The 25,987-nt window shown below is 41.7% G+C and overlaps 2 protein-coding genes across 5 annotated transcripts in view; one reads left to right on the forward strand and one right to left on the reverse strand.

Annotated features, from left to right (window-relative positions):
* The window catches only part of DCAF6 (DDB1 and CUL4 associated factor 6), a 96,317-nt gene extending 79,732 nt beyond the window's left edge, over positions 1-16,585 (reverse strand). For 3 of the 4 annotated variants that reach the window (XM_068395629.1, XM_068395628.1, XM_068395626.1), the window contains exon 1: positions 16,339-16,585. In XM_068395629.1, the coding sequence (XP_068251730.1) occupies positions 16,339-16,432 (94 nt within the window). In that variant the 5' untranslated portion in view covers positions 16,433-16,585. The remainder of the gene's footprint in view (positions 1-16,338) is intronic. The other variant, XM_068395627.1, reaches the window with a different exon arrangement.
* A 558-nt stretch (positions 16,586-17,143) lies between these two features.
* Positions 17,144-25,488, forward strand: MPC2 (mitochondrial pyruvate carrier 2). The gene is made up of 5 exons (XM_068395630.1): positions 17,144-17,384; positions 21,496-21,536; positions 23,344-23,428; positions 24,485-24,596; positions 25,246-25,488. The coding sequence occupies exons 1-5, from the start codon at positions 17,279-17,281 to the stop codon at positions 25,274-25,276; spliced, it is 375 nt and encodes a 124-aa protein (XP_068251731.1). The 5' UTR covers positions 17,144-17,278; the 3' UTR covers positions 25,277-25,488.
* The last annotated feature ends 499 nt before the right edge of the window (positions 25,489-25,987 follow it).

The raw sequence follows: 25,987 nt of genomic DNA on the forward strand, positions 1-25,987 counted from the left end.
AAAACACTGAAGAAGTAATTAAGACCCTGCTAATGGGCACTAACAGGTAAAAACCTAAACAATAAAGAACCAGAATATAAATGTAAGTCTTGAAACAATGCATATGGTTCTCATTTTACAAATGCTAAGAGAAGCATCACATTCGCTAGCTCTTCCACCACCTTCAATAAGAGTGCAGAAAAGGAAAAATGAACATTTCACAAGTTCACGGGCTGATGCTTCCTCTCAAATTAATAGCTATAAAGCAGAAAATAACCCTGTGGTTGTTTGGTTAACGTAGCTGAAAGATAGCAAGTATAACATAGTTCAAGAAGTACAACCTTTTGTATAGGAATATAAACAAGAATGTGTTTAGGTCTCAAATAGAAAGTAAAACATGGTCTCGTAATTTCAGCAAAGAACTGGAAGCTGATCTTCCAAGCATTATCTACAACTCTGCATCTCCTCTTAGACTAGAGAAAACCCAATTTCAATTTCGTTCTTAATGTTGCATTTTGAAAAGTAACATTGAAGCCCAGTACCATTCCATTTGATATATACTTAAGGGATAAAACACAAAGAAAACTTTTGGAAAGGTGACGTGAAAGGAAGAGATGAAAGAGAAAGAAGAAATCTACAGATACATATTGAGCAAGGCAAGGGCCTGGGAACTTTACATCCTTATTCCTTATACAGAAGCTGACTTACTACTGCACTTAAAAACACTACTGTAATATACACATGAAGAGGGGAAAATAAAGTGTATTGAAAACAATGTGGTCTTTTCCTGAACTAGATGTTTAAACAAGGAGCTCCAGCTTTCATTTAATTTAGAGTACCCCCATTTTATGAAAACAGGTTACAATGAACCTAACAATCCCTAGAAAGCACTTTCAGAAAAGACAAATACTGATAAACCTAATCTTTTTACTTAAATCCTAAAAGCAATTAAACTCAAAGACCATTATCTTTTTTGTCTGGTGTTTGTACAACTCTCTGAACAAAACTTCAGGTACGAGACTAGACTGTAGGCCTGTGTTAGGCTGCAACGTTTTCAAATATGAAACCTATTGAATTCACTCAAAATTAAACTTCCTGCACCTCATTCAACGTTCACACAGATTTCCCTCCATGAAAATGTATGGTTTGGTACCTTGTTTTTACTGGAACTAGAAGTCATCTCCAAAATTCAAAATCGCTCATAATACAGCTCAAGTACCGCATTAGATGAAGAACATACTTTGGCAAAATGTTTTTTCTTTTTTAAGAGGAGGTACTGACTGGGTGAAATGATTATAAACAGCTTGCTTTTAAAGCACACCTAAGCTAGCTTTAAAAAGATAAAAACCATAATCTCTTATGCCCCATTTATAGACATTGAAACTGTGACATCTCTGAAGTGCTACAGTTTCTGTTAACCAGGAATAGCCATCATTAGAGAGAAATTAAAATAAGAAACTTAATCTTATGCACCATGCACTACTAGCAAGAACGTATGTATTCTTGAATTGGGAATACCTAGCTCACTATTCTTTCTTTACCACTGTTCCTTATCCAGTTTTTTCCCCTAGGGGAACAGACTTTGAACTTAGGTCCTTAATGGTTGGTTTATTCTGCTCTTCAGTTAAATCCTATTATTTTTTCAAATCACTCACGATACATGAATTTTCAATGAAGATTCCTATTTTCAGGTTAATTTGATTTCTACAACACTTGCTTGTAAGTAAATGCAAATACCGAGGTGAGAAATATAACCTGCTCTATGCTTATACATCACTTTCCATAATTGAAACCTAACAATTTGCTTCTAGGGTGCTATTGTAATGACAAATACAGCACAATAACATGTGACCCCCAATAGGATAACTTCGCTAAGAAAGGTCTACCCCACAGGCCAACACAAAAATCTGGTGTTTCCTACTCTCACCACATTTTCACTCGCAGCACAGAGAAGTCTGACAGCAGCGGATGATTCTTGGGCATTGCACTATATGCATAGAACACATCTGGAAGTGAGGTGATGTCTGCAGACCAACACGCAGGCACTTGCTGAGAATCCTCTGTACAGAAACACTGAAGATTACTTTACCTCATTTTTAAAAACAAGCAGAGCAACAGATTTTCCTCCTTCCCGTATGGTCTGGTTTTAATCCAAATCACTTACATCAGCAAGCAAGAAACGGTAAATGTGTTCCAATCACATCTTCAAATGCAATTTTTATTTTCTTAAAGAAGTCTGTTGACAAAATTAGATCTGAACTGACTTGTTGTTAGATTAGGATTTTTTGGTCTTAATGAGAACACAGTAGCTATACAAGTTTCAGTAAATGTTTAACTTGAGATACAGACATATGGTGTCTCTTATACTTACACTCCCTCATTTAAAACATTTTAAAAAAAATGTTAGGATTGTACATGCTAGCATATGTAATTTGTTATATATGTGATCAGTTATTTATCATGTCATCACTATTTATCTAAATATTGATTTGAGGAATTAAATACAAGCAAAACTACAGCACTTAAACAGTTTCCTTATTCCCTAAAGTAAAAAGAGGACAAGGGAGAAGACAGTTAAAATGTTTTGCCTCCAAAAGCCTTCCTATTTCATATAGTACTAAACACAGTAAGACAACTGCATGGACTGCTTCTAGTTTATCTCATAATTCAAAACTAGAACCACCACATCCTGAATGGTTTTTTTTCTAAAATAAAAACCAGAACTACTCAAATAAACTGATCTAAAAAAAAAAAATACTGTTTCTGCATGTGCTGGTGTTAAAAGCTGAGTGAAGTCAGTGAATCTGTTCCTTGTACTTCAGCAATGACTTCCACAAGTCCATTGGTTTGATAAAACAGCTCAGCAGTAAGTACATACTAGAGCTTTCCGATATTTAATTGGGTATTTTTGTCACTTTCCTCTTTTTATCACATTAAAAAAAATCAAGAACACAATACTGTTTATCTGGTTTATTAGTAGGCTACATTCCTTTTTTTCACTCTTCAGGTGCATCACAGTTCTTATCGCTAGACTTTCTAACAGTCAAATTCTTCACATGAAGGACTCTGCTCTCCCAGGTGACAAGAATCTTCACAATCCTTAATTCTCATTCATCTAATCCAATGGCCACCTGTTCCCTTCACCTTCCATGAAGGTGGCCCTCCTGGCTCTCCCTTCAGCTAAGATGACGCAGGAGACCCAGGCTTTTGACAAAACCCCATAAACTACTTTCTTCTTATAAAATCAGCATGAAGACCTCTGTCAAGTTTTGGGTTTTTCCTCCCCCAACACTGTGTACAGGGTCTGTACAAGCCAGAAGCTGTTTCTTTTTCCCCTTAACTACATGTCACCAAAAATGGAATAATTCAATTCTGTGAGGATGTTCCAATATATAATTTCTTATATTCAAATAAGGCCTGTTTAAGACTGGGATCAAGTGATCAAACTGTCATCATCAAGAAAATCTCACTGGTCAGCGGAATGAATATGCACAAGGTTTGCTTTGAAACTACTCAGGTGAAACTATCAACAAGAAAAAAAATAAAACTAAACAAAAAGCACTGTTAAATTTCAAATGGCAATGATTACCACTCTGTGAAGTGTTTACATAGCTGAAATTTGGAAAGCTATCAAGGTAACGCTCTACCCACCCACTTTCACTAGACATGCCTTGATGGCTACATCAAGGCACAGTGCCACTCTCAGTACAACGATCAATAAGATTTTGGTTTTATCCATCCACCCATTTTCACCAAACTTTATGCGCTACTGAAGCCTCAAGGTACGGTGCCACCCTCATTACACTGATGAAAAATTTTTTTAGTTTATATTAAGCTAGAGACCAGAGGACCATTTCCAAGGCCACATTCTATGTATGGAAGAAGCACCACTGAGTCATTCATAATATCACAGAATCACAGAATCAACTAGGTTGGAAGAGACCTCTGGGATCATCGAGTCCAACCATTGCCCTGACACCACCCTGTCAACTAGACCATGGCACTAAGTGCCATGTCCAGGCTTTTCTTAAACACATCCAGAGACGGTGACTCCACCACCTCCCTGGGCAGCCCATTCCAATGTCTAATAACCCTTTCCGAGAAGAAATTCTTGCTAATGTCAAACCTGAACCTCCCCTGGCGAATATGTATTTAAATATGAATTTAAATATGGAAAAGCGGGCAAAAAAGAAACGGCAGCTGCTTCTTTGTAACTTATTTCTTCAAAATGTTCCATTGCACACAACATCAAACCAAATGATGTCTTGCCACTCCCCTCTGGGGAATCACCTAACTTTGGTGTTCGGTCACATACCTACAGCTCTAATCTCGCTTCAGGTAGTAACACCAAAATACCACAACGTCCCTCGTATTCCCCACTCACAGCAGTTATGACACCATTTCGGTCACAATCCTCAGTTTAGGAATTGCTGGTCAGGTGCTTTCTACATGGCTATTCTGGCAGAGGTACACATACCTTTCTTTTGGAAGGTTTTAGTCAATGCTACTTCAGAACTGATGACAGCAGTGAGGTTTAATGCTTCAAGCACGTAAAACCTTCATATATTTAAAACTGTACTCCAGAATTTCCCATTGAAAAAGTACAGATCATTTCATGATGAAGGCCTAGCTTTAAAAGTACGCTTGTGCTCTACAGAAACATAACTAAACTTTGATCCAAAGCGGCACCGTCATGGTATGAGACATTAAAAGACAACCCTTCTTGAGAAAACCAGTAATAGATCCTGTTTGTCAAATGAACACTCACTTCTGTCAAGCTGGCTCTTCCCAAGGCCAAGTCCCTCAGTGCTAGCTTGCTGTGACATTTGGAATGCCCTAGTTTAAAACTGAAACGAAGCCAGCATCTGTTCCCAATGCAGAGCACACGTTATCTTGCACTCCAAGCGCATTTAAAAACTACTCTTGATCTTCCAGGGTAGAGTTTAGGTATTTCTGAAGCGACTCCATGAAAAGATGGCAAGTCCAGTTCATTTGTATATAGGTTATTTCGCTGGGCTGACTACATCAAACTCTGCATCGTGATCCAGGGTAACTTTCAATCCATGTCTTGACATGCTGTTTTTCCAGCAACCAGAATTCTCCATATAACATAAACAGGACTATACACAATATGCACTGAATTAACTTCCATCAAGGTATGTTAAAATTCTTGAAGATTAATTAAAATCTTGAAAAACATTTGCTAGACTGACAGTGCCCCCATCTTATAGACACTGAAACTGTGACACAGGAACCTGAAGCAATTTATCAAAGGAGAGAGTGAATCAGCAGTACTGCCAGAAACCAAATCCATCAGTGTGAACTCCAGTCCTTTGATCAAGGCCCTGTGTTGTATTTCCTTATTGTTTTGTACTACTGTATAAATGCCAAAAAATGGTAACTCTTGGTTCTGTTAATGTTTAAAAGATTATCTTTCAAGTTACTATGAACAACTACTTCGTTATGGTTTAAGTTCAAAACAGATAACCCCAAATTCTTCTCTGCTCTTAATTATATATCATCAAGCCTGAAGGTCTGAACACTACAGAGAAAACACAAAATATTTCCATTTCTATGAAGAGATTTACTTGCTATTTTAATACGCAAGAGCTTTGCTACTAAACACCCAGCACCAAACGACCTCGTGTTAATCAAGCTTGCACTCAAATCCTAAGATACACTTCAGAATAAGCTCCATGCATTAAGAAATGCAAAACTTTCATATATTAACACTAAACCAGAAACTACAGAAGATAGGACACCATGCCCTGAATTACAATCCAGCAAGCCTATAATATCTCCTGGTGAGTGTATTGACACAAAATTTTATCTGAAAAGAAACACAAAAAGAGAACTGATGAATTTAAAAAAATAGTTCAGCGATGTTATATATTTTAGGGTAATTAATAAGCATTTTGGAAAAGACTTCTGTTTAGGTTTGCTTCTACTGAATCGGCAAGAGTAAGTTACTATAGGTAACAGCACAGATAAGATTTGTTTGCATTAGTAGCAATGTCTGTAATTAACTTTCAAACATATTTCAGATTCTAAAAGTATCCACTCCTGAATATAAGCTTCCATTGGGCTCCATCACTGGCAAGGCTATAAGCATCTGAGCTTTAAACCAATGTGTTTATTTTGTTTGATATTTACCATGTTTTATGCTTGAAAGATACTTAATACATAAAAATCAACTGAATTAATATCTATTTTTAAGGTGTTCTCAGTGGCAAAAATGTGGCATAAAGTACAACTACCTGTCTTAGAGAAGGCATTTTATCTGTGTATTCTAAGTACTGGCATTTGAGTGAGGGTGCTACACTGACTAGTACTAAGTGGATTTCATTCACAAGTACACCATATTCTGACAGCTATCCTGTCCCCACTTACACTGCCCATAGCAAAGTCTTCTGTATTGTTCTTGCCACGGATTGCAGCTGAGCAGAACATAAAACGAGCGTGTGTTTGTGACAAGAAAAAATGCCAGTTTTCAGCAATTTTGGTATTCATTCAATCCTTTAAAGTAGTCCATATACAAACTACTCACTGAGATAAACAGCACTTGGAATTTTTATATTATGACACGAATATTTCTAATTTCTACAGAGCAGAGGACAAAAATGTGTGATGAATCAAAGAGCAGTTCTATCTATGTAAAAGACAACCAAAGGCAAAAAGATAACATGTAACACCCCACCCTTCTCAACACAAAACTATCTGAAGTAGCTTAAATATGATTAATTGAATGTATGATTAACCAAATGCACAAGCATTTTGTTTTCTCCACCAGCACTAGAATATGTATCACAAAACTGAATAGTCATCAGATCAAGAAAAATAACACTTGAGCCCTGTTTTCTTCTTCTCAAAGGAATCAAAAGGAGGCTTCCATTAACTGAAGGCAAAAAGAAATATGCAGAATGTTGCAAGCTGGAGTAAACAGCATTACTGGAGGTTTGAACATGTCTTTGGAAATGCTTTTCTCTTTGGAAAGTCTTCATCTGAAATAGCATGTGGAACAGTAATGTATGTTGAATATTTTCTTGTTAAAATGATATTAACATAGTAACGCAGAGAATCCTGACGACACATCAGGTACTCCGCTTTTCTCAAGTACTACTTATCTGTGTGACACCCAAGGTTAATTAGGAGCTCTGTTTTTCAGCAAGAATAGACCATGTCTAAGAAGCTGAAACAGGGGTATGACTCTAACCCAGGGCAAAAGTTAAGAGTGCTAGCAGCAGAACCATGATCTTCTGTCATCTCCAAGCACTCAGAGAAAATTAATACTGGAGCATGGAAAATCACTAGCAAAAGGAATGAAAAAGTTACTGGAATCTGCTCTTAACAGAAGCATATTCCTAGCAGGCACATCCTCTTATGGCTGAGGATGTGTGTGCCCAGTACTGCTGCCAGTCCTTCCATTACCTTTAAGTGTCCATCAGAGGCTACTGCTTCTTCAAACCAGCCAGCAGGACCGATCACATGAATCCTAGCCCATTTTGGACAAAGGTTCTGAGGTAAATAAAAACCTTTAAAGTTGTTTAAGATAACTCAATAGACATTTTTTAACAGATTAAGAAGTGAATATATATAAGCTTACCAGCATATCTAAAGAGACATGTCTTCTAGCAAAAAAGTAGAGCCTGCCTTTCCCACAAGGATGTCACAGTGAAACTGAGGATCTGGACAGGGTGGAACTGAATTAAAGCATTTACTATTCTGCACACTTACCTAATTAAACATACCATTTAATCCTGGGTAGTATAGGAATTATGCACTGCCTGGTTTGGAGGAAGATGTGAAATAGCTATACACACCGTAACAGATATAAGTACATAACCCCATGAGATTACAAATGTAAACACTTGGGAATTGCCCAGGATTAGAGTTTAAAGATAGATGACATGAAAAGTTGAGCTAAAGTAGAAATCTGAGACTTAGTAGTAGATGACTACTAAGTAACATTGTGTCGTAAGTTGAATATTGGGCATTTAAAAACAAATGGAAAAAGCTTACTTTTAAAAGTTATGTTGCTTTTTTCATTAAACTGTATGTATTCATGCCAGATGACCAAAAAAACCCTGTTGTTTAACTCAAAAGACTCATTTTTTACTGAAGAGAGTTTTCAGGATGTAACAGTGTTTCTAAAATAAAAACAAATTAAAGTGGAACCACATTTTTCCTCATTTCCTAGGAAAGGTAAATAATGGGACCACACTGCAATAATAATAACAACAAACCCACGAAACCTAAATAAAGAGGTGGTTTTGGTTTTGTATAATAGTTTTCTATATTGGTAAAATTTCAGTAGTTCAATAAAGGTTGAACAAACATCACTTATGTTTCAGAACGCATTCAGTTCACAGGGAAGGGAAGGATGGATCCTCATCTTCCTCATGATATCTGCTAAGTAGAGAGCAGCAGCATTAATGAGGTGTTCAATTTTCCTGAGGAAAGCCTGCAAATCCTTGAAGAACAAAATGAGGAAAGTAAGGGGACATTAAAATTCACTGATGTGACTCAGATTCCATTTCACGATATTCACGTTCAATATTTAATGATTCAACACATACTAAAGCATTTGGGACATATCTGAATCAGCAACTCACTAAGCCCTGAAGACAGGAAAACGCTGAGACTTGCACTTAATCAGGGAAAAATCCAGCTTGGTTTGAAGGCTGGCGTACTTTATATCTGAACTGATCCTTTTCCTTACTGCTGGGACAGGACTAGTCTCAAGTGTCAACAAGTTCTTGATACATGATCAGTTATATCCCACTAGACTATTTTGGGGACATTCAAGGATAGAAGATCAGGAATCACAAGCAAAGTCACAAGAACTTGTAGCATTGCAGTGCAACAACTTAGAAGTGGCAAACAGATATGCTTAATGGTCTTCCCTAATGCAGTTAATGGAAGCAATCCAACTGGAAGAAGGCTACAGGGAAAAAAATATTAAAAAAAATAAATAAAAGAAAGAGATCTAAAGTTATCTCCAACATCACTGCCTCATCCTGAAATACAAATCCAGTACATGACTTGTTTTTGCAGCAAGAGACAGCTTTCATGTATCCAAAGCTTATTATTACAAGATCAAGGTGCAACTTAACTATGAAGCTGTCTGAAACACTCAGTATAAAGACATAGGCAGTTATTTACAAAGCAAATACATTCTTTGTACAAAGACTGTCTTTAAAAGCATACAATGTGAATTCAATGAAATATTGCAATCAAAAATTAAAAGATATTTAAAGTGCACACAAATCTTTACAGTCTCCAGCTGCTTCCATGAGAAGACTGAGACTCCAAAGGATATAAAGCAAATACATTTGCATCCTGAGTATAATTCAAATAATATAACTATACATGCAAAGCCTTGGGACTACAACACAGTTAAATACACTCATACTTCTTGGCAACCATTAACACACATGATTAGTGTTCAGTGCACAGGCATTACACATAAGGCTAACCCCTTAAAAACAAAAAGTACCGGTACATCTGCGTAATTCAGCCCATGTCAAGCAAAGCTGATGAAACTGCAGACAACTTAAAAGCCCTCTCGAATTTCTAAAGGACAGAAAATCAACAATCTGAAACAGTTGTACTCATTTTTGATCATTTCCTTCTAGCTCCACTTAGGCTAAATGTACTTCTATGCAATGCCAGAAATCCCCCTTCCGTTAATGTTTTTATGCTGTATGTCATGATTCAACAGCAGCAAAAGTTGGTGATTTAGAAAACTAAAACATCAAAGCTCTGCAAGTAGGTTCATTGATAACAACATCTGATCTAGACAGTACTATAAAAAAAAGAAGGAAAAACAAACCCCAAAAACCAAGCTTCAGTAAAGCCGTCCCACCGAAGAACATAATGTGATCTGTAAGGGTCTCCAGTTTTTCACAAACTGATGTTAGTACATAAAAAAACAGAAGCTGTACTCCTATCAATGCCTAACATCCTAACATGGGAAATTATTCTCTTATTTCAGCACAGAGTGACTGAAGGTACTGAGTAATCCCAGATCCTGCATATAATATTTTTTAAAAAATTATATATTAAAGTGATCGTCAACACTTCATCACTGAGTAGGAGCAAGGTGGGACAACCCTGAGGAGACAGAAGCAGTAACACAAACCATAACAATTAAGCCACCAAACACACAGGGAAGATGTAACTGAGAAAAGGTCAGTGATATTGTTAACTACAAGCCAAGATTCCTGAGACAGCAGCAAAACCAGCTAGCACATTGCCATAGCATAGTGCCACACGGCTGTACCACTTGCAGGTCCAACGGGCTCCTGCTCCTCCACTTCCATAGCTCAGTTAGTCTACGAGTGAAATAATCCCAAAGGTAACAGAAGGCTGATCAGACTGAAATTAAAACTAAGTATTCAGCACTCAGACACCAGAAATACTCATCAAACCTTAATCCTGCCTCCCAGCTCACATCTCCTTCTGGTTTTCTGGTACATACCAAATCATAATCAGCCAGCTTTTCTTTATTTGTTGCCTTGTCCAGATGATTCTGCTATACTATGTTTTTATTTTCCTTTACCGACAGTGTGCTACTTTCTACAAATTATTCTATTAAAACATTTAAAATGGCTATAAGCTCAGTTGATTTGTTTGGAACTAGAAAAAAAATCATTAATCTTTATGTGCTACGATCACCTTCAACATTTTTTAAAAAGCTGTTTTATACATATGCATTGTGCCTTTCTATTCCTTGGTACCAATTTAAATGAGGTGGTATCAGGGAATTCGTTTTAGACATACTCGCTTCATTAACTTCCTCCAAATTCAATTTGTTATCAACAGGTCTCGATGACACATTGCTCTTTCAGTCGCCCATCTGTAATTTTTTAAGGACTATAGTTGCTAAGTCTTGCTTCTATTAACAAGGGAAAAAACCCAAAATATATCCAGTTTAAGGCAATACCTGATCACCGTACTCTCCTGGGTTTGTTACAATCAAAAAGTAACATTCTTTTTCTGCAATGCTGTTATACATCTTAAGCTTTTCTATACAACCACTGAAAATTCAACGACCAAACCAAATTCCCTGCCTGACATATATTAGATTGAGCACGTTAAAGATGTTTGGTTTTATTTCAAAAATGTATTTTCCTCTAATTCATTCATTACACTGTCAACTTCAATTCTGACTCTGACCATTTCTATTGTTCAGAAAACATCACTAATGAAACAAATTCAGGGAGTTCAACTGCATCTTTCTAAAATCTTCAGTTAGTCCAGTTTCACAAAGTATTTGGTGTGTGCCAGAACAGATCACTACAGAACTGGTTTTCTGGGCACACCCCGAAGTGCAGTGGAAGACGCTGCACATCAGGGAGCTACGCTGTTTACATTAAAACAGCAATCATTTGTGTCCTCATAATCAAACAGGTAAATTTATAATGGGCCCTTTTCAAGCAGCAGTTAATTTGCTAGACTTGTAGAGGGAAAAACAACATAAAACACCTCTACCGATTCTGGGTTTTAGCTGTGACAGATGCAGTGTTTTGAATTTGTGCTGGAAAAAAAATTAATGCCAGAGGTTTAGGACATGAAATGTAACAGTGCACCTGAAAATAGCTAAACATCAAAAGTATTATGCAAAGAATTAAAGAAGAAAGGCTGATTAAACACTCTGTGACTACCTCCAAGTCTGCAAGAACACCAACTACAAAGCTGGTAATTTTAAAGCTGTCTGACCCTTTACTCTGCATTATTTTCAAAGACTAAGATACCACGTGTCGAGATACAGCTGCAGGGAAAATTGGGGAAAATAACACATCTCTTTCTAGTTGTTCTCCCTAATGTTCAAGTTTCCATCTCTGATGGTTTTTGTTCGTTTGTCCAAGAAAAAGCAACAGAGAGAATGCAAGTTTTCAGTATTTTAAGAACTTAATTTCACTCTCCCACCCTGGGCAACATATTTTAGGAAGAACTAAACGTTCAATGACAGCAATACCCAATTCTGTCTACTTTCACTGAGCCACTACTACTTTTATAAACTAATCAGGTATTGATTGTAACACAGTCAACACCAAAACTAATCGGCTGTCCGTACACGTAACAGCTATTCTTGCCTACCCTGTTTTTCAACCCTACCTATGAACAGGGCAATTAACTTACTTCAAAACTGTAATTAGTTTTGGTTTTACTATGGTTCATCTTGGGAAAGAGGGGGAGCTGCTGACACCGGATTAGTTTAGTAAGTTCTCCCTACCTACCTCATAATGTTGAAACTTTACAAAACTTGACCACAATGAACCCAACTACTGGTTTCCTTACAGTTAATTTGTAGATTTCAAACCTTTCCCAAATCTTAAAAAATATGATGAGAAAAACATAGGAAGATATGAAACAGTCTTTAAAGAGGGGGTGGAGGTGAAGCTCAGGAGACAGCATCACAACACCACCTCTGATAAATCTGGTAAGCTTAAAAATCTCATATCACAAGGAAAGATGATGCTAGAAAACAGTATGTGAACACGGAGATCAGAGAGAACTGACTTATTTTGATACTCGCTTCCATTATCTCAAGCACCACAACTTCCAACAATCACTCTGAGCCAAAAAAAGGAATCGGTTCCTCTCTGCAAACTATTTTAGACTAACAGATTTTCTCTGGATAACTTACTATGCCAGTTAAGGGGAAAAAAAAAAAGGAAAGCCTTCAGTCTTCCTCCTGGCTATACACAGCCATCCTCAGCAGCGTGACCCTTCACAGAAAAGCAAATAAACCTGTCACATTAAATAGTTCAGAGGAATTATGAACTCACTTTTTTCTTGCAAGAAACCCATGCTGCTATTTCTCTAGTCAAATTATTATACGCTATACATTGTCCATGTAGAGGCCTTTATTGTGATGGCACCGAACACTTTACCTGCTATCAGAACTGATATGTTCATTAGACACTGAAATATTGCCACAATGACACAAAATTGCAACAAAGATTTGGGGATTCCTGGGAAAGTATCATGACTGAATAATTACATTTGCCAGTTTCAAAGCAGAATTTAAACTGGATAGCACAGTTTACTACCAATGAAACCGGTAGTTTCACTTTTAACAACTGAAAGTAGTTTGAAACTCAGTTTCTGTGTTCCAGCAGCAGGACTCCTCCCACCAGCATTAGGCTGAGACGATGTCCAAACTCAATCAACGAAAAGAGTGTTACTGACAGCCCCGAGGCTGGGCTTTCTCTGGAGACTTCAGATACAAGCACTGTCTGAAATTGAGACTAATTAGCCTACAAATGCTGAAGAAAATGTAGCTAACATACAATGGTAAAACCCACATTTTCCCTCTATCATCAGAGTGGGAATTCTTACCAAATTATAACATCTGAAGGACACGTCCCATGAATGTTTATATTGCCCCATCTCCCCGAGACTTTCCTCTGGAATCCTGTCCAGAACTGACTAGGTTTCAGAGCAATTTAGAGATCTAGCAAAATCAGACAGAGCTTTGCAAGGATATAAATTCCAGGAGTGAACCATCCGCATGGGAAGGTACAGTGTGATGCACAGATCCTTCCTGGAGCAGCTGTTTTCGAAAGCTGAAAGAGGCTATAAATAGAGTGCCACTTGATTGCCAGTTCACTTGAAACTAAAACACAGAGTAAATAGGAAACAGTAGTTAGCTCTCAAGTGTCTTCCTGCCTTCAATACTCCCCATATTTTACACTGTAGCATAACAACACTATCCAAATGAACGGTTCACTACGTAGGTGTTGTTCATACATACACATCTTCCTTCCAACACACTGTAAACTGCATTGTTAGTTATGGACTTGCTATGAGGTTTCTCCTTTGATTTGCTGGCTGAAAAAGAGCAGCAGACAACGAAGAAACACATAACCTACTTTATTTTTGTACTGGTATCCATAATTGTTTTGACAAATTTACCAAAAAACCCCACCCAAACAAATAAACAAAAAAAAAGAGCAAAAAAAGCACATGGGCAATGCCTTGAGTCTCCCAATACTATCAATAAATTCAAATGAAATGCTTGACTGGCATTTGTTCTGTCCGTCAGACTGCTGAAGCAGTATAAAACCAGCACAGATAGGAAGAAACCTTACTTCAGACTAGATCAGCGATGACCAACGATCAATGTTACCCCTCTGACCACTGCAGTCTCAATCTCTGTCCCAACAACAAAGCTCCTCCATAGAAATGCTGAAGTCTGAAAGAGTAAAGACCCACATACACCAAACTGCACATAAAAAGGCACAACAACAGGCCCGTCATCTGGTAAACCTGCACACAAGCAATCACACCTGACCAGCAGCAAAACTAGTGGGTCTACTAAGGCCATAAATGCCATTTTGAACACAAGCGCAATGGCTCTACAAGACAAGCACACCAGGTACTAACTCCTTTCATTCAAAGCAGACGTCAGTAAGGCCTGCACAACTCTTGCCACCACCAATGCCGATCTTAACATCAATTCAGTGGGAAGCCTCTCCCAGGTCCTATTTTCTCAAGGCTATAAAGCACCCGAACATGTTTAGGTTAAAGGAAAAACAGTAAACATGAGACCTTAACCTAGACACCAGAGGGATTTTGTTTTTAACTAAAGTTATGCACGTTTTATTGAAGCAGTGTCCAGAAAAGAGATCTTAATAAATCTCAGAAGATGATTTCTAGTGATCAAATCTCAATACTTCAGCTATCAGAGACACAATCTTGTAAAACCAAAACCAAAAAGTCTTCCAGTGCCTCTTCAAAAGCTACATGCTACAGTCCTAATTTTAACATCGAGCTTTTCTGCTCCAACTGGAACAGGCAAAAAAATAAATAAATTCCTTAAGTATCTAGTCAGAAGGATCTCAGTGTTTGATTACTAAAAGTTAGGACAATCCTCAGCTAAGATTTGGCTAAGCACAGCTGTCAAGACATAACAAGAGTCAAAAGCAGTCAGACCATTAGTTTTCAACGTTTTTTAATTTTAGGATCTCAGAATTTTTTCCCAAAGGACTTATGTGCACGTAGGTGCTATACACACACACCCCTCTCTATAGGAGGTGGAAACCTCCCAGCAATGGCCTTGCTTTTCTCAATTACCTTTTGTGGATTACGGAGTGCTCAGGGACCACAGGCAGAAAACTACTGCGTTAGACTTGGTAACGTGACACGCCACCTTAAATTCCACCCTGAAACCGAACGAAAACCAATACCAACCACAGCCAGAAACGCCTGGGAGGTACAAAAAGATTCACAGCATTGAAGAAAGTGTGTAAGTTCCACCTCAAGTACTCGACGTTTCGACTCAAAAGCAGGAATTACTTTGCCACACAAGCACACAGGAATGTGTTTCCCTGAAGAGCCACCCCCCAGTCGGAGTGTCATTATGATATATGCAACAGACCGCCACAACCTCCAAAAACACGTTAATAAATATATTTTTTTAATATTTTGGGGAAGAGGGAGATGCAGAACGCATGCAACCTGTGCCATTACAAAGAATATCAACAGTTCTTTTACGCTGAAGAATTCACCCCGAAGCCTCGTAAACTGAAACTAACACTATTTTTAACTCAGGGCTCTCGGGGAGTGGAAATAACCAGCTTCGCGTTTGAAGGAGCCAGCAGGGAGAAGCTGAAGCGTATTTAGAGAAACCCCCCGGCTGCTGCAGAGCAGTTGTGGACACAAAGACGCTCTAAAGCAGCCGGCACCGAAGGCGTTCAGGGGGCTCTGCCCAGCATTCAGCTTTCAAAAGCCAGGAAACACCTAAAAGCCCCAAGAACAATCACGCCATTATCCCGGCATTTACGCGTTTTGTGAGCGATCTTTAGAGGCTCAGGGCCGGTAAATCCAGAGCCCGTTCAGCCCCGGGCGTAAACCACGGCTCCCCGGTGTAATGTCGAGCCGCCGCCCGGCCGCCCAGCTTCCGCGCTGCGCCTCCCTCACGCAACAGTTCCTTCAGGGAGGGAGAGGGGCGGCCGAGGGGACGCCGGGCAGCGCACGGAGGGAGCCGAGGGTCCTGCCGTGCCCCGGGCCCCGCGGAGGGCTGCGGGGGGCCGCCCCACGCCGGGCACAGCAAACTTCGCAGTCGGCAGCCAGCGCTGCTGCGGGACAGCCCGGACGGGGGGCAGCGCCGGGGCGAGGGGAACGGGGCTCCCAGCGCCGCGGGGCCGGCCGGCGGCACCCCCCGCCCCCGCCAGGCGCGGACCCTCTTCCCGCCCCCCCGCCTACGCGCGCCTCGCGGGGGTGCGGGGGGGGAGAACCCGCTGTCACCCGCCCCGCGCCTGGGGAGAGGGGGGAGCCCGGCCCCCTCCTCACCGCGGTGAGGGGCTAAGAACGGCCGCCCCCCGCCCCCGCCGCGGCCGCCGCCCTTACCCAGGTAGTGCCTCCGCAGCAGGCCGGGCTCCTCCAGCCCCAGGCTCCGCTTCCGCACGTCCCACAGCAGGTGGGGGCAGTGCCCGCGGGACATGGCCCCGCGCGGCAGGGGCGCGGGGGGGCGGGAGGCAGGGAGGGGTGTCGGGCGCGCCGCTGGTGCCGGCCGCCCCGCGCGATCACCATGGAAACGGGCCGGCCCGCGCGCGCACCGCACTCCCGCTCACGCCCGCCTCGCGCCGAGGCGCCCACGGCGAGAGAGCGGCGGCGGCGGCGGGGCCGGCGGCGGCTCCGCGCCCCGCCCCCATGCGTGGCGCCCCGCCCCCTCCGCCGCCAGGGCGGGGGCGCAGCGCTCCGAGACTACGCGTGTCTCGCGAGAGCTGGTAGCGTCGCCTCGGGGGGCTCCCCTCGCCCCGCCGCTCCCCGCCCAGAATGGGGAGGGGGCGGCGTGGAAATGACGAATGGCGACCACGTGCTTCGCCAGCCAAACCGGCTCTCCAGCCAATCGGTGAAGCCGCAAGGTGGCCATCTTGGGTGTGGGCGTATAGCCGTGGCTCAGGGTTTCCCGCGCCGGCCATCTTGAATGGGAGAGTGAAGCAGCTCCGGCGGCCATATTTGAGCCGGGCGCTCGCGCCCTGTCCGATGGCGCCCGTGGTACTTCCTCCGAGCGCGCTGGCTCCAGCTCTCCTCAGGAGGCGGGGGCAGGCCGCCCCAACCAATAGCGCTGCGCGAACGCCTCCGCCCCGCCCCGCCCCTTGCAGAGGCCACCAATCAGCGCGCGAGGAGACGCTCTCCTCCCCTCGGCACGGGGTGGCAGGTGGGCGGGGCTCGCCGGGGGCGGTGGAAGGACGGCGGGTCGCGGAGGGACGGAGCTGCCGGTAACCGCTCGCCCGCCGCCCCTCCGCCGCCGCCCGGCTCCCTGCGCACTCCTGGCCGTGCCACTATGGCGGCCGCCGTCGCGGGGCTCCGCGCCTCCTACCACCGCCTGCTCGACCGCATCGAGCTCAAGCTGCCGCCGCGGTTCCGGCCCTTTTACAACCACCCGGCAGGTAACGCGGCGTCCTGCGGCGGCGGCGGCCTAACGAGGGGCCGGGGGGGGTCACCTTGGCTCCCCGGTTGGCTCAGCGGAGGGAGAGGCGGGGTGCGGCGGGTGCCTGGCGCGGGGAGCCGGCGGGGGTGCCGGAGCGCCGGGCAGCGGGTCCGCCGGGGGAGCGGGGGGGGGAATCGGGGCCGCAGGGTCCCACCTCCGTTACTGTCATTCCGACATGGGGAAAACTGCCGAACAGGGGGCTCCTGCTCCCTGAGGGAAAACCTCCTTTATTTGGAAAGAAAAAACAAAAAAGCCGGACACGATGCTAATTGTTATTCCCGTCCCCTGCAATGCACGGGGGTACGTGAGTGTCACTGTCACGTTACCACGGTTTGGATCCCGGTAACGGTTGGGCTGCCTGATCCTAACCCAGAGGCTGCGGTGATTTCCACAGGGGCCTGAAGGCTTCGGCAGGCCCTTCTTTCAAATGGCTGTGCTGACAGAACAGGGGGGGAGCGCTGCGAGGATTTCTGATCTTAAAGCGTGCTCTGGTTTAAGTCAAGTTGCTCTTTGTTTTATTTTCTTTCTGCTGAACCTGCCGAAGACAACTCCTGCCCTTCATTAACCTGCTGTCATAGCTGAAGCGCTCGAGTTTCCCTGAAATGAGCTACCCTTACCTGACCTAAAGCTTACCTTTACTCTAGCAAACATGTTTTTGTGTGTTCCTAGGGAGAAACCTCTTGTAAAATGATCTGCTTCGGTGCCGTTTGGTGATGTTTGTCATGTAAACAAACTGCACAGAGTAGTTAAAGAGAGTGCCCGATAAAATCCTAAAATTCCATAGGCTGCTGTTGCCACTGTTTTGTTTCAGTGATGTGCATCCTTGACTCTTCACCTACCTGGAATATGCACTGTGAAAATGGACTTTAGTTGTTAGTCGGTTGTTCCGTCTTCCTGTAACAGTCCTCTCTTGAAATGAAAGTTGTTGCTTTAAAGAAATCACAATTAAAGAGTGAAAACTGCAGTTATCAAAATGTCTGATTTGTACTAATTCACTAGATCAATAGATATATATTTAATATGAATGTAACTTTTGTATATAAAGAGTCAATATGCCCAGCACTTCCATTGTAAAGGTGCGAAGCCTTTGAGCGCCATGTTCATCCCGTGTGAAATTGTGATTCTGTGAAATGTGGCAGCTTGCAATTGCTTTTATGGAATACAAGGCATGGGCGAGCACTGGGAACATCTGTGTTCATTCTTCATCACAACTGTAGTACTGATTGAAAAAGGCTTTGGAGGTTCTTCTGCAGTGCATTTCACTTCACGGACCTGCCTGCGGTCCACTTTTGTTCACCATCATAATGCTGAAATTAATAATTTTTTAAAATCTAGTTTTTAGGGACTCTGTGTGTGTATGTAGGTATATATACATATATATCTGCCATAATCCATACTGATGGCGTGAGAAAAGCCACAGAGCAAGCAGGTATCGAAACTGAACCTCTGCCGCTTCTGTTTCAGCCTTGAATGTCTTGAAGGTGGGTCTGTGAGAAAGTTATGCAATAGATGCCATTCTGACTGCAAAATAAGTAGGTTAAAAATGAAAGGCTCATGTCTTATCCCTGGTGATATCTAAGTTTCTAGTCTAATTTAGAATATAAGTGTCATTATCATGAAATTATAAATCACTTGTAAGAAATGAAGAACAATGCTTACTTCTTTTCTGACCCAACGAAAGCTTCCAGTAGAATAATTGATGCCTGGTCTGAAAAGCTGTTTCTTTGGCTGGCGTTGCACAGAGCAAGGCTGCTGGAGGACAACAAAGAGCCTGGGGTACAGCACACCAACTCCCCTGGCTGCCACAGAACAGGGAACATCGCTCTTGGCAGCCACGGAGGAGCTTGTACTCCCTCTCCTTTGGTCTCTTTGGTTCACTTTGCCTGATTAAACTGAACTCTCCAGGACAATGACTTCTTACAATTCATAGAAATCATAAATTCTATAAACTGGACGCATACATGGATATCCAAATTAGCCTCTGGTATGTCCCCGCTCTGATGTGCTGCTGGCATATTCAGCCTTGATTTTTCTGGGTGTCAGGATCTGGGAAGAGCTCGCCCTGGCTGGGTGCTCACTGGCGTGCCTCCAGGAGAGGTGTTCGCTGGCAGCATCCAACAGTCTTCCCTTATAACAAGCTTGGCTTGGTACCTTACTTGTGTTCAATTGTTTCTTGCTTTTGTAGTCAGCAGTTTTAAATTATCAAATTATCTATTATCAATAAAAACTAATGTCAGTCTTCTTGAAAACTTTACTAGTTGCTTAGGGAATGTTGATTTAATAATTTATACTCCTCCACTACTCCGAATCTGAATTTGCATTTTAGAAGAAAATAGATGGTAGTAACTAAAGCTACTTCTGTGGGACCTCTGTAAGACTGATGTATAAAGAGCTATATTTGCAGCCTGAGACATACTAAGTAGCTGCCTAAGAGAACAGCAACTAAAGTTTATATCTTTAAAGGATGAACACTGAGCTGTATTTACTCAACAATACAGTGTTAGTGGCTGCACAACCCCATGCATCCTAAAAAAAATTAAATCCTGTGTAGGCAGAAACATTCAGTTATCCACACGAAAAATAATGTTCTAGTAGTTATGAACTGCAGTTTGAAACTTGATCGCTATCACGAGCACCGAGGGTCTAAGAGGGCTTTATGCAAAGCTGCCAAGCCAGTTTTTGTTGCAGTTGCCCTGCCCTTTTATAGGGCTTAGTTGGCTTTAAGGTGATGGAGCAACTGATATTTGTAACAATTAGTCTCATCTCCCAAATTAAAAATTGCTTCACAGGTGCTTGCTGTAGAAACCTGACAGTTAATTTTTCCCAAGTCATTGTTTTAAATCTGGGGGCGCTTAAAATGGGGACTGTAAATAGTTACTGCAAGGCCTTTTGAAGGCTGAATTGTTAGTGAAAAATTAGCTCACATAAAAAGCAAGCAACCAAAGTCCTAACGTTTATCATTTATATTTAGAAACTTTACTCATAATATGTAACATATTACAGTGAAAACTTGGCTTTGTCTTGCATGTTACCAGAATGCTGAGCAGTGGCCTAGCAAGGCCTAAAACGTAATGTGTTTTGATGAAATGGGAACCGCGGCCCTGACAGTCTCCCAGTGCAGTGGGCTGATACTTTGGATCATGGTCTCTCTTTTAAGACTGAGCAGTAGTCCTAGATTAATTATTTCTGGCATGGTTGGCAGTCTGCATGTTGTACATGTGGCATTACAGTACTTTGCTTTAACCAACCAGGTGCCATTTTAGCACTATGTGTATTTGTAAGAGAGATGTTTTCCCCCAGATCCCATTCCATTGACTTTTCTCCCTTCCTTCTGTAGATTTTGTCCTCTTCCCCCATAATCCTCCTTTGCCTATTGGTGGATTATTGGGGTATAGGGTTGACTGGGTGGGAAGCACTGTTTCTGCTAGAAAGACGGGGTTATTCAGAGGTGCAGATGAGAGGTGAATGAGGACACTCTCCTTGTGACATTCTGCTGCTCACGTTTGCAATTTGTACTCTTACTTTAACCATCTAATGCTGCTGTGCAGCATGTCTTCTGTAGCGTGAAGAGGTGGGCTGTGATTTGGGAAGGGAAGGAGGACTTGTTACAGTACCAGTAATAAACTATTTTGGGGTTTTAGTTCACAAGATTCAGTTCACAAAGATTTCAAATATTAATTCTGTTAGTCCAGCTGTAGAGTAGCTTTTAATCATTATATAGAAACTGTCTTTACTATTCCTAGGCCTTATCCTAACTCTTGTCATTATAAATGCATTTTGCCTGCTCTAATGTCTTCATTTGCTTAAAAACAGAAATACAAAATCCTACTCATCTGTTGCAGAAAAGGGTGGACTGATTACACAACTGAAGGCTGATGCACTGAGTTGGTGAACTATGAGTATTACATGATAGAGCTTGTACAGTGGTAGAAACTGTGCTAATATACACAATTCATTATTAAAAAAAAAAAAAACAAACCAAAAAAACCCCAAAAAACTGCTGTAGGTATTAAACCAGCCACATCTCAGTGAATAATTTAACTTTTCTTTTTTCCCCTCTCTTCCCTCAGGTCCCAAAACAGTGTTTTTCTGGGCACCTATTATGAAATGGGTAAGTATAAGATGTGTGTCTGGATGTTAATCAGAGGGCAGTCTGCAGCAACCCATTGAGCAAGCAATAGTTTCCCAGCAGATATCTGAGCCTACAGAAAGATTTAATACCAAGGCTCTGATTTTTAATATATGAGGAGGAACAAAATTAGCCTTAATAACATGTAGCATAACATGCAGGGGATACAGTGGGGGAAAAATGCCTTTTTTTTAAAAAAATTATACTCTTTGCTAAAAGTTTCACAAAAGCTTTCTCTTGTGACACACTAGCTGTTGCTCAAGGTAGGCATGAGCTGGCCTAATTCAAACCTCTTAAAGCTTGTGTTTTTTCTCAGATTGAGGAATTTGAAGAGTATCTTAAGGAAGCCAATTCCTAAGGCTCATAGTTTGAAGGCAGGTTAAAGCATTGCAGGGTGCAAGGTAATCTTGAGAAAACAAAAACGGCAACTGCCATTTGGGCTGTCAGTAGCTCTCTGCTCCCTGTGCAGTTCATCTTCCCACTTGGTTACACCCCTAGGCTGTGTTTGTGCACAGGTGAAGTATATACCTCCTCCTAATTCACTGTACTCCTCCTAGTTGTTGTATTAGTACACATAAAATAATGACCTCTGAAATCATAAAGCCGTTTGATCTTGTTTGATAACAAGCAAGGATATAACCTGCTCTTCCTATTGCCAGGTGGTTCGTAAGTTTGCCGTTGTGAACCCCAACTTTTTATAGGCCACAGGCAATGCATTATGCTCCAAGCTGTAGCTTGGTTTCCTTCCTTGTCAATCTGAACTGGAGCTGCAGGAACCATGGTTAACCTTCCCCTTTCGCAGAGGCTCTCCCAGGCAACGTGCTCTTGAGCCTGAGCATACAGGCAACTCTTCTGAGCGGGCTGGTGTCGACTGCCGCTGTACCAAAAGAGCTTATACACAGATGGTTTTTCTTTTGTGAACATGCAGGAAGACTTCTCTAAGGTCACAGTGAAGTTCTTCACTGAGAAGTTAAAATGTCCTTCCCCCTGCATGGCAAAGGTGCATTTACCACAGTTATCCAAGTGTGCTGGAAGTCTGTACCTCCATGGCACCACTGCAGCAATATCAATCCCATAAGTGAGGCAGCACACGGAAGCCTCTGCCCTTGAAAACTGGTTTCTTGGTTGGAGCCAAAGGAGTCCTTAGTGACAGTCAGTGAATTAAAAGCATTAGAACTCTCTTATTTGTGGGATTTTGGTTTGGGGGTTTTTTTGTGAACCTCCTGTAACATGAACATGAAACTGTATTTCCAGTAGAGGGCAATAACACAAAACAAATCAAGCAGTGTGTTTGCTCATAATGTTGTCAAGTAGGTCAGCCAAGCTGTTCCTCACTTCGCCTGGAAGTTTTCTACTTTTATTGAAATCATATTAAAAAAGAAGAAATTTGGGCTCCTCAGATGAAGCTGAATGAAGAATATATGGTGTCACACCTACATCTTTACCAGCAATATCAGCCTGAGCTTTAGGAAGAAGGGCCTTATCTAAATAAGCTTTTTTTTTTTCAGCTGCTTTCTTAAGCAGCTGTGCTTAAATTAACCTTGTTCTTAAATGAAAATTGCCACTGCCTGGGATTTTATTGCAAGCCAGTTGCACCCCCCATAACTGCGTTCTTATTCCTGCCACAAGGGACTAGAAGTGAATGTTGTCTCAGAGAGTCTAATTACCTGCTCATATAATGCATATAGAATAATCACTGAGCTATGAAGCAACCTCCCCTTGTAAAGCATTTGCTCAGTTACAGGAGGTCCTGATACTGGACTGGTGCTCACTGAATTTCTCTTTCCAGGGTTTGGTATGTGCTGGAATGGCTGATATGACCAGACCAGCAGAAAAGCTCAGCACAGCACAGTCTGCAGTACTAATGACCACAGGTAAAGCCAAAGTTACTCCATGCTTTTACACAGCACCCTCTCTAAAACTGCGTACACTTCTTTACAAATCCTCCATCAGTACTAATCCACTTCTATAGAACAGGCATAACTGTAATATGCTTGCTAGCTCTCACTATTGCTGTCGGATGATAATTCTAGGACAGACCTACATATTTTTTTTAAATCTGTAAGAGTTCTGTGATGATACAACAGTTTTCTACACGTCTTAATTTGGAATTGTCTAGAGCAAGTTGTTAGGATATGAGTTTCATCCCTGAAGTTACAATGATACCACTCATTCCACTAAGTGACCTCTTTTGCTTCAGGTCAAGTAATTTTGATCAGTCCAGGATATAGTGACTTTTTTAGAACAGACTTTAAGGGATTAAACAAGGGTAGGGTAATTAACGTAACTGGAAAGAATTTCCGTGTGCTAAAGGAACTTGGAAGCAGCGGCACATGAACTGCTGCGCTGCCGTCTGCCGTGAATTTTCACACTGGCAGAAACAATATTCTGTATTCAAGGTGTTCCACCAGATCTTGTCAGGGGCAGGACTTGTGGCAGCTAAAGCTGAAAATCAGAATTACAGCTGCCACCTTCTTCCTTCTCCAGATGTTGTTTTGATATTTGACACAGTGCTGTGCATTTTGCATGGTATCTAAACCTTTCTTGACTGGTGGATTCTGTAATCTCTAAGCTGGTGCAGCAAGCTGGATATACTACAGCAAAATGCCACTACCCTGCAACTGTGCTGGAGAATTAAGGTCTAGACTGCTGCAGAGTACCGAGGATCTTTGTTTGATATTAAGACTATGATTGACCTTATTGTCTAGTTACTTTGGAAAAATGCAATACCTACCCATAGCTGTCCCACTGGCACCTGATGCGCTTTTAACTGAGAAATGGCCGGTTATAAGAAAAGCAGTTGTCTAACACGAAGTTGTAAAACTTGTTTACTTAAACTGGCCCATGATTCTGTCTCCAAACTTAGGGGAATGTCTGAATATTTCACTTTAAAGACTTAACATCTTTAAACTTTCCCTTTCATTCAACAGGCCTTATTTGGTCAAGGTACTCTCTAGTTATTATTCCTAAAAACTGGAGTCTCTTTGCTGTGAACTTCTTTGTTGGCTGTGCTGGTGGCTCTCAACTCTTCCGAATATGGAGGTACGTATCAAGAAAGGCTACGCTACATAAATAACTAAGCATTCACACCTCCTCATCTTAACAAGGAATTTATAAATTCTACAAGCCTCAATGTCAGCGCAACAAGCAAGAGGAACTGAACAATTAATTAAACGTTGCAGAACTTTTTTGGTGCATTGTTAGTTTTCCAGTTGAGTGGGAATGAAGCTTTAAATATTTTCAGTATAGCAAGAGCACATTTTAAGGAATGTTTTACGTAAGCTGGTGTTTCTGGGTCTAAGGCATTCTTTAAAAGCTGTGGGTCTGACTGACAAACAGCCTAGACTTTCTCCTCGTCGTAAGCTTTGCGCTTCTGTCAGCTTTCAGTGTTGAATCATGTCAGTTCCAACTGTATCAAAGGCTTCTTAATCAGACCAGCATTTTATTTTTGTTTATTATTATTTCTGGAGGGAAAATTTCGAGTTTTCTAGCTTCAGTACTGGCCAGGAACGAGGCAAACTTAACTAATTTGGAACTTCTTACGTGACCTAAAGTGTCCTATCCTGAGCTTCTACCCTCAAGTCCGTTGTAATTTTAACATCCTCTGCTGAACAGATTGTTAGGACGACACTGTTACTGTAACTGGTGTTCTGTTCTTAGTCTCTGCTCTTTTTTTTTTCCTCCTCTATAGGTATAATCGGGAACTGAAAGCAAAACAATAAGAGCAGCTGCAGCAAAGAGATGCTTAACTCAACAGGTCAAATCTAACACCACACAAGCCCTTCCCCACGGGACCTAGCTTCCCTAATTTTAATGTTTTTTCCTCTGAGAAAATGAAAGAGGAAATCTACATGTCTAGAGAGCAAGTGTTTTCTAAGTGCAAATAGCAAAGTATCTCCATACATTTAAATAAAGTGCAACCTTTTAAATTGAAGTGTTTGTCTTATATTGTCTCTAAAAGAAACTGATTGTGGCTTGTGCCTAGAATGAGTTGCTGGGCCCCACCTTATCTGACTCTACTGAGCAGTGCTAGGAGTGACGGGGTACTGGTGACAGTCAGCCAGAGCCTCAGCCTGAAGTAATCTTCTTTCATGTCACAGTCAGACCTGGGTGGGGTTTTACTATACTTTCAGTAACCAACAACAGTAGCATTTGTATTTCATTCCCTGATGTTCTTCCCTAGTGGTGTAAGGATATTCTTTTCAGCTCTGTGTATCTTGTTTCCCAGCCACCACCGTCTTTAACAAGAGGAGGGCAAACAAGTATGTGCTGCTGGTGTTGTAGCTTCTGTCATCCTCTGAAACTAGAGGCAGAATATGGGTGCACTGAAACACCTGGTTCTTGGGAGTCTGAAAAATCAAGAGCCAAAACTTCTGTTATTCACTTCCCTCCCCCCTGCTTAAGTACATACAGATTTCCTGTGAAGGTGTGCA

This window comes from Nyctibius grandis, chromosome 2, assembly GCF_013368605.1.
Source record: "Nyctibius grandis isolate bNycGra1 chromosome 2, bNycGra1.pri, whole genome shotgun sequence".
Lineage (NCBI taxonomy): Eukaryota > Metazoa > Chordata > Aves > Nyctibiiformes > Nyctibiidae > Nyctibius > Nyctibius grandis.

What these genes read in the sequence shown, in the direction of transcription:
- MPC2 (XM_068395630.1), top strand. Translation starts at nt 17,279, where the DNA reads ATGGCGGCCGCCGTCGCGGGGCTCCGCGCCTCCTACCACCGCCTGCTC. An exon ending in CTTTTACAACCACCCGGCAG is followed by an intron (nt 17,385 to 21,495) that starts GTAACGCGGCGT and finishes CTCTTCCCTCAG; the next exon opens with GTCCCAAAACAGTGTTTTTC. An exon ending in GGGCACCTATTATGAAATGG is followed by an intron (nt 21,537 to 23,343) that starts GTAAGTATAAGA and finishes TTCTCTTTCCAG; the next exon opens with GGTTTGGTATGTGCTGGAAT.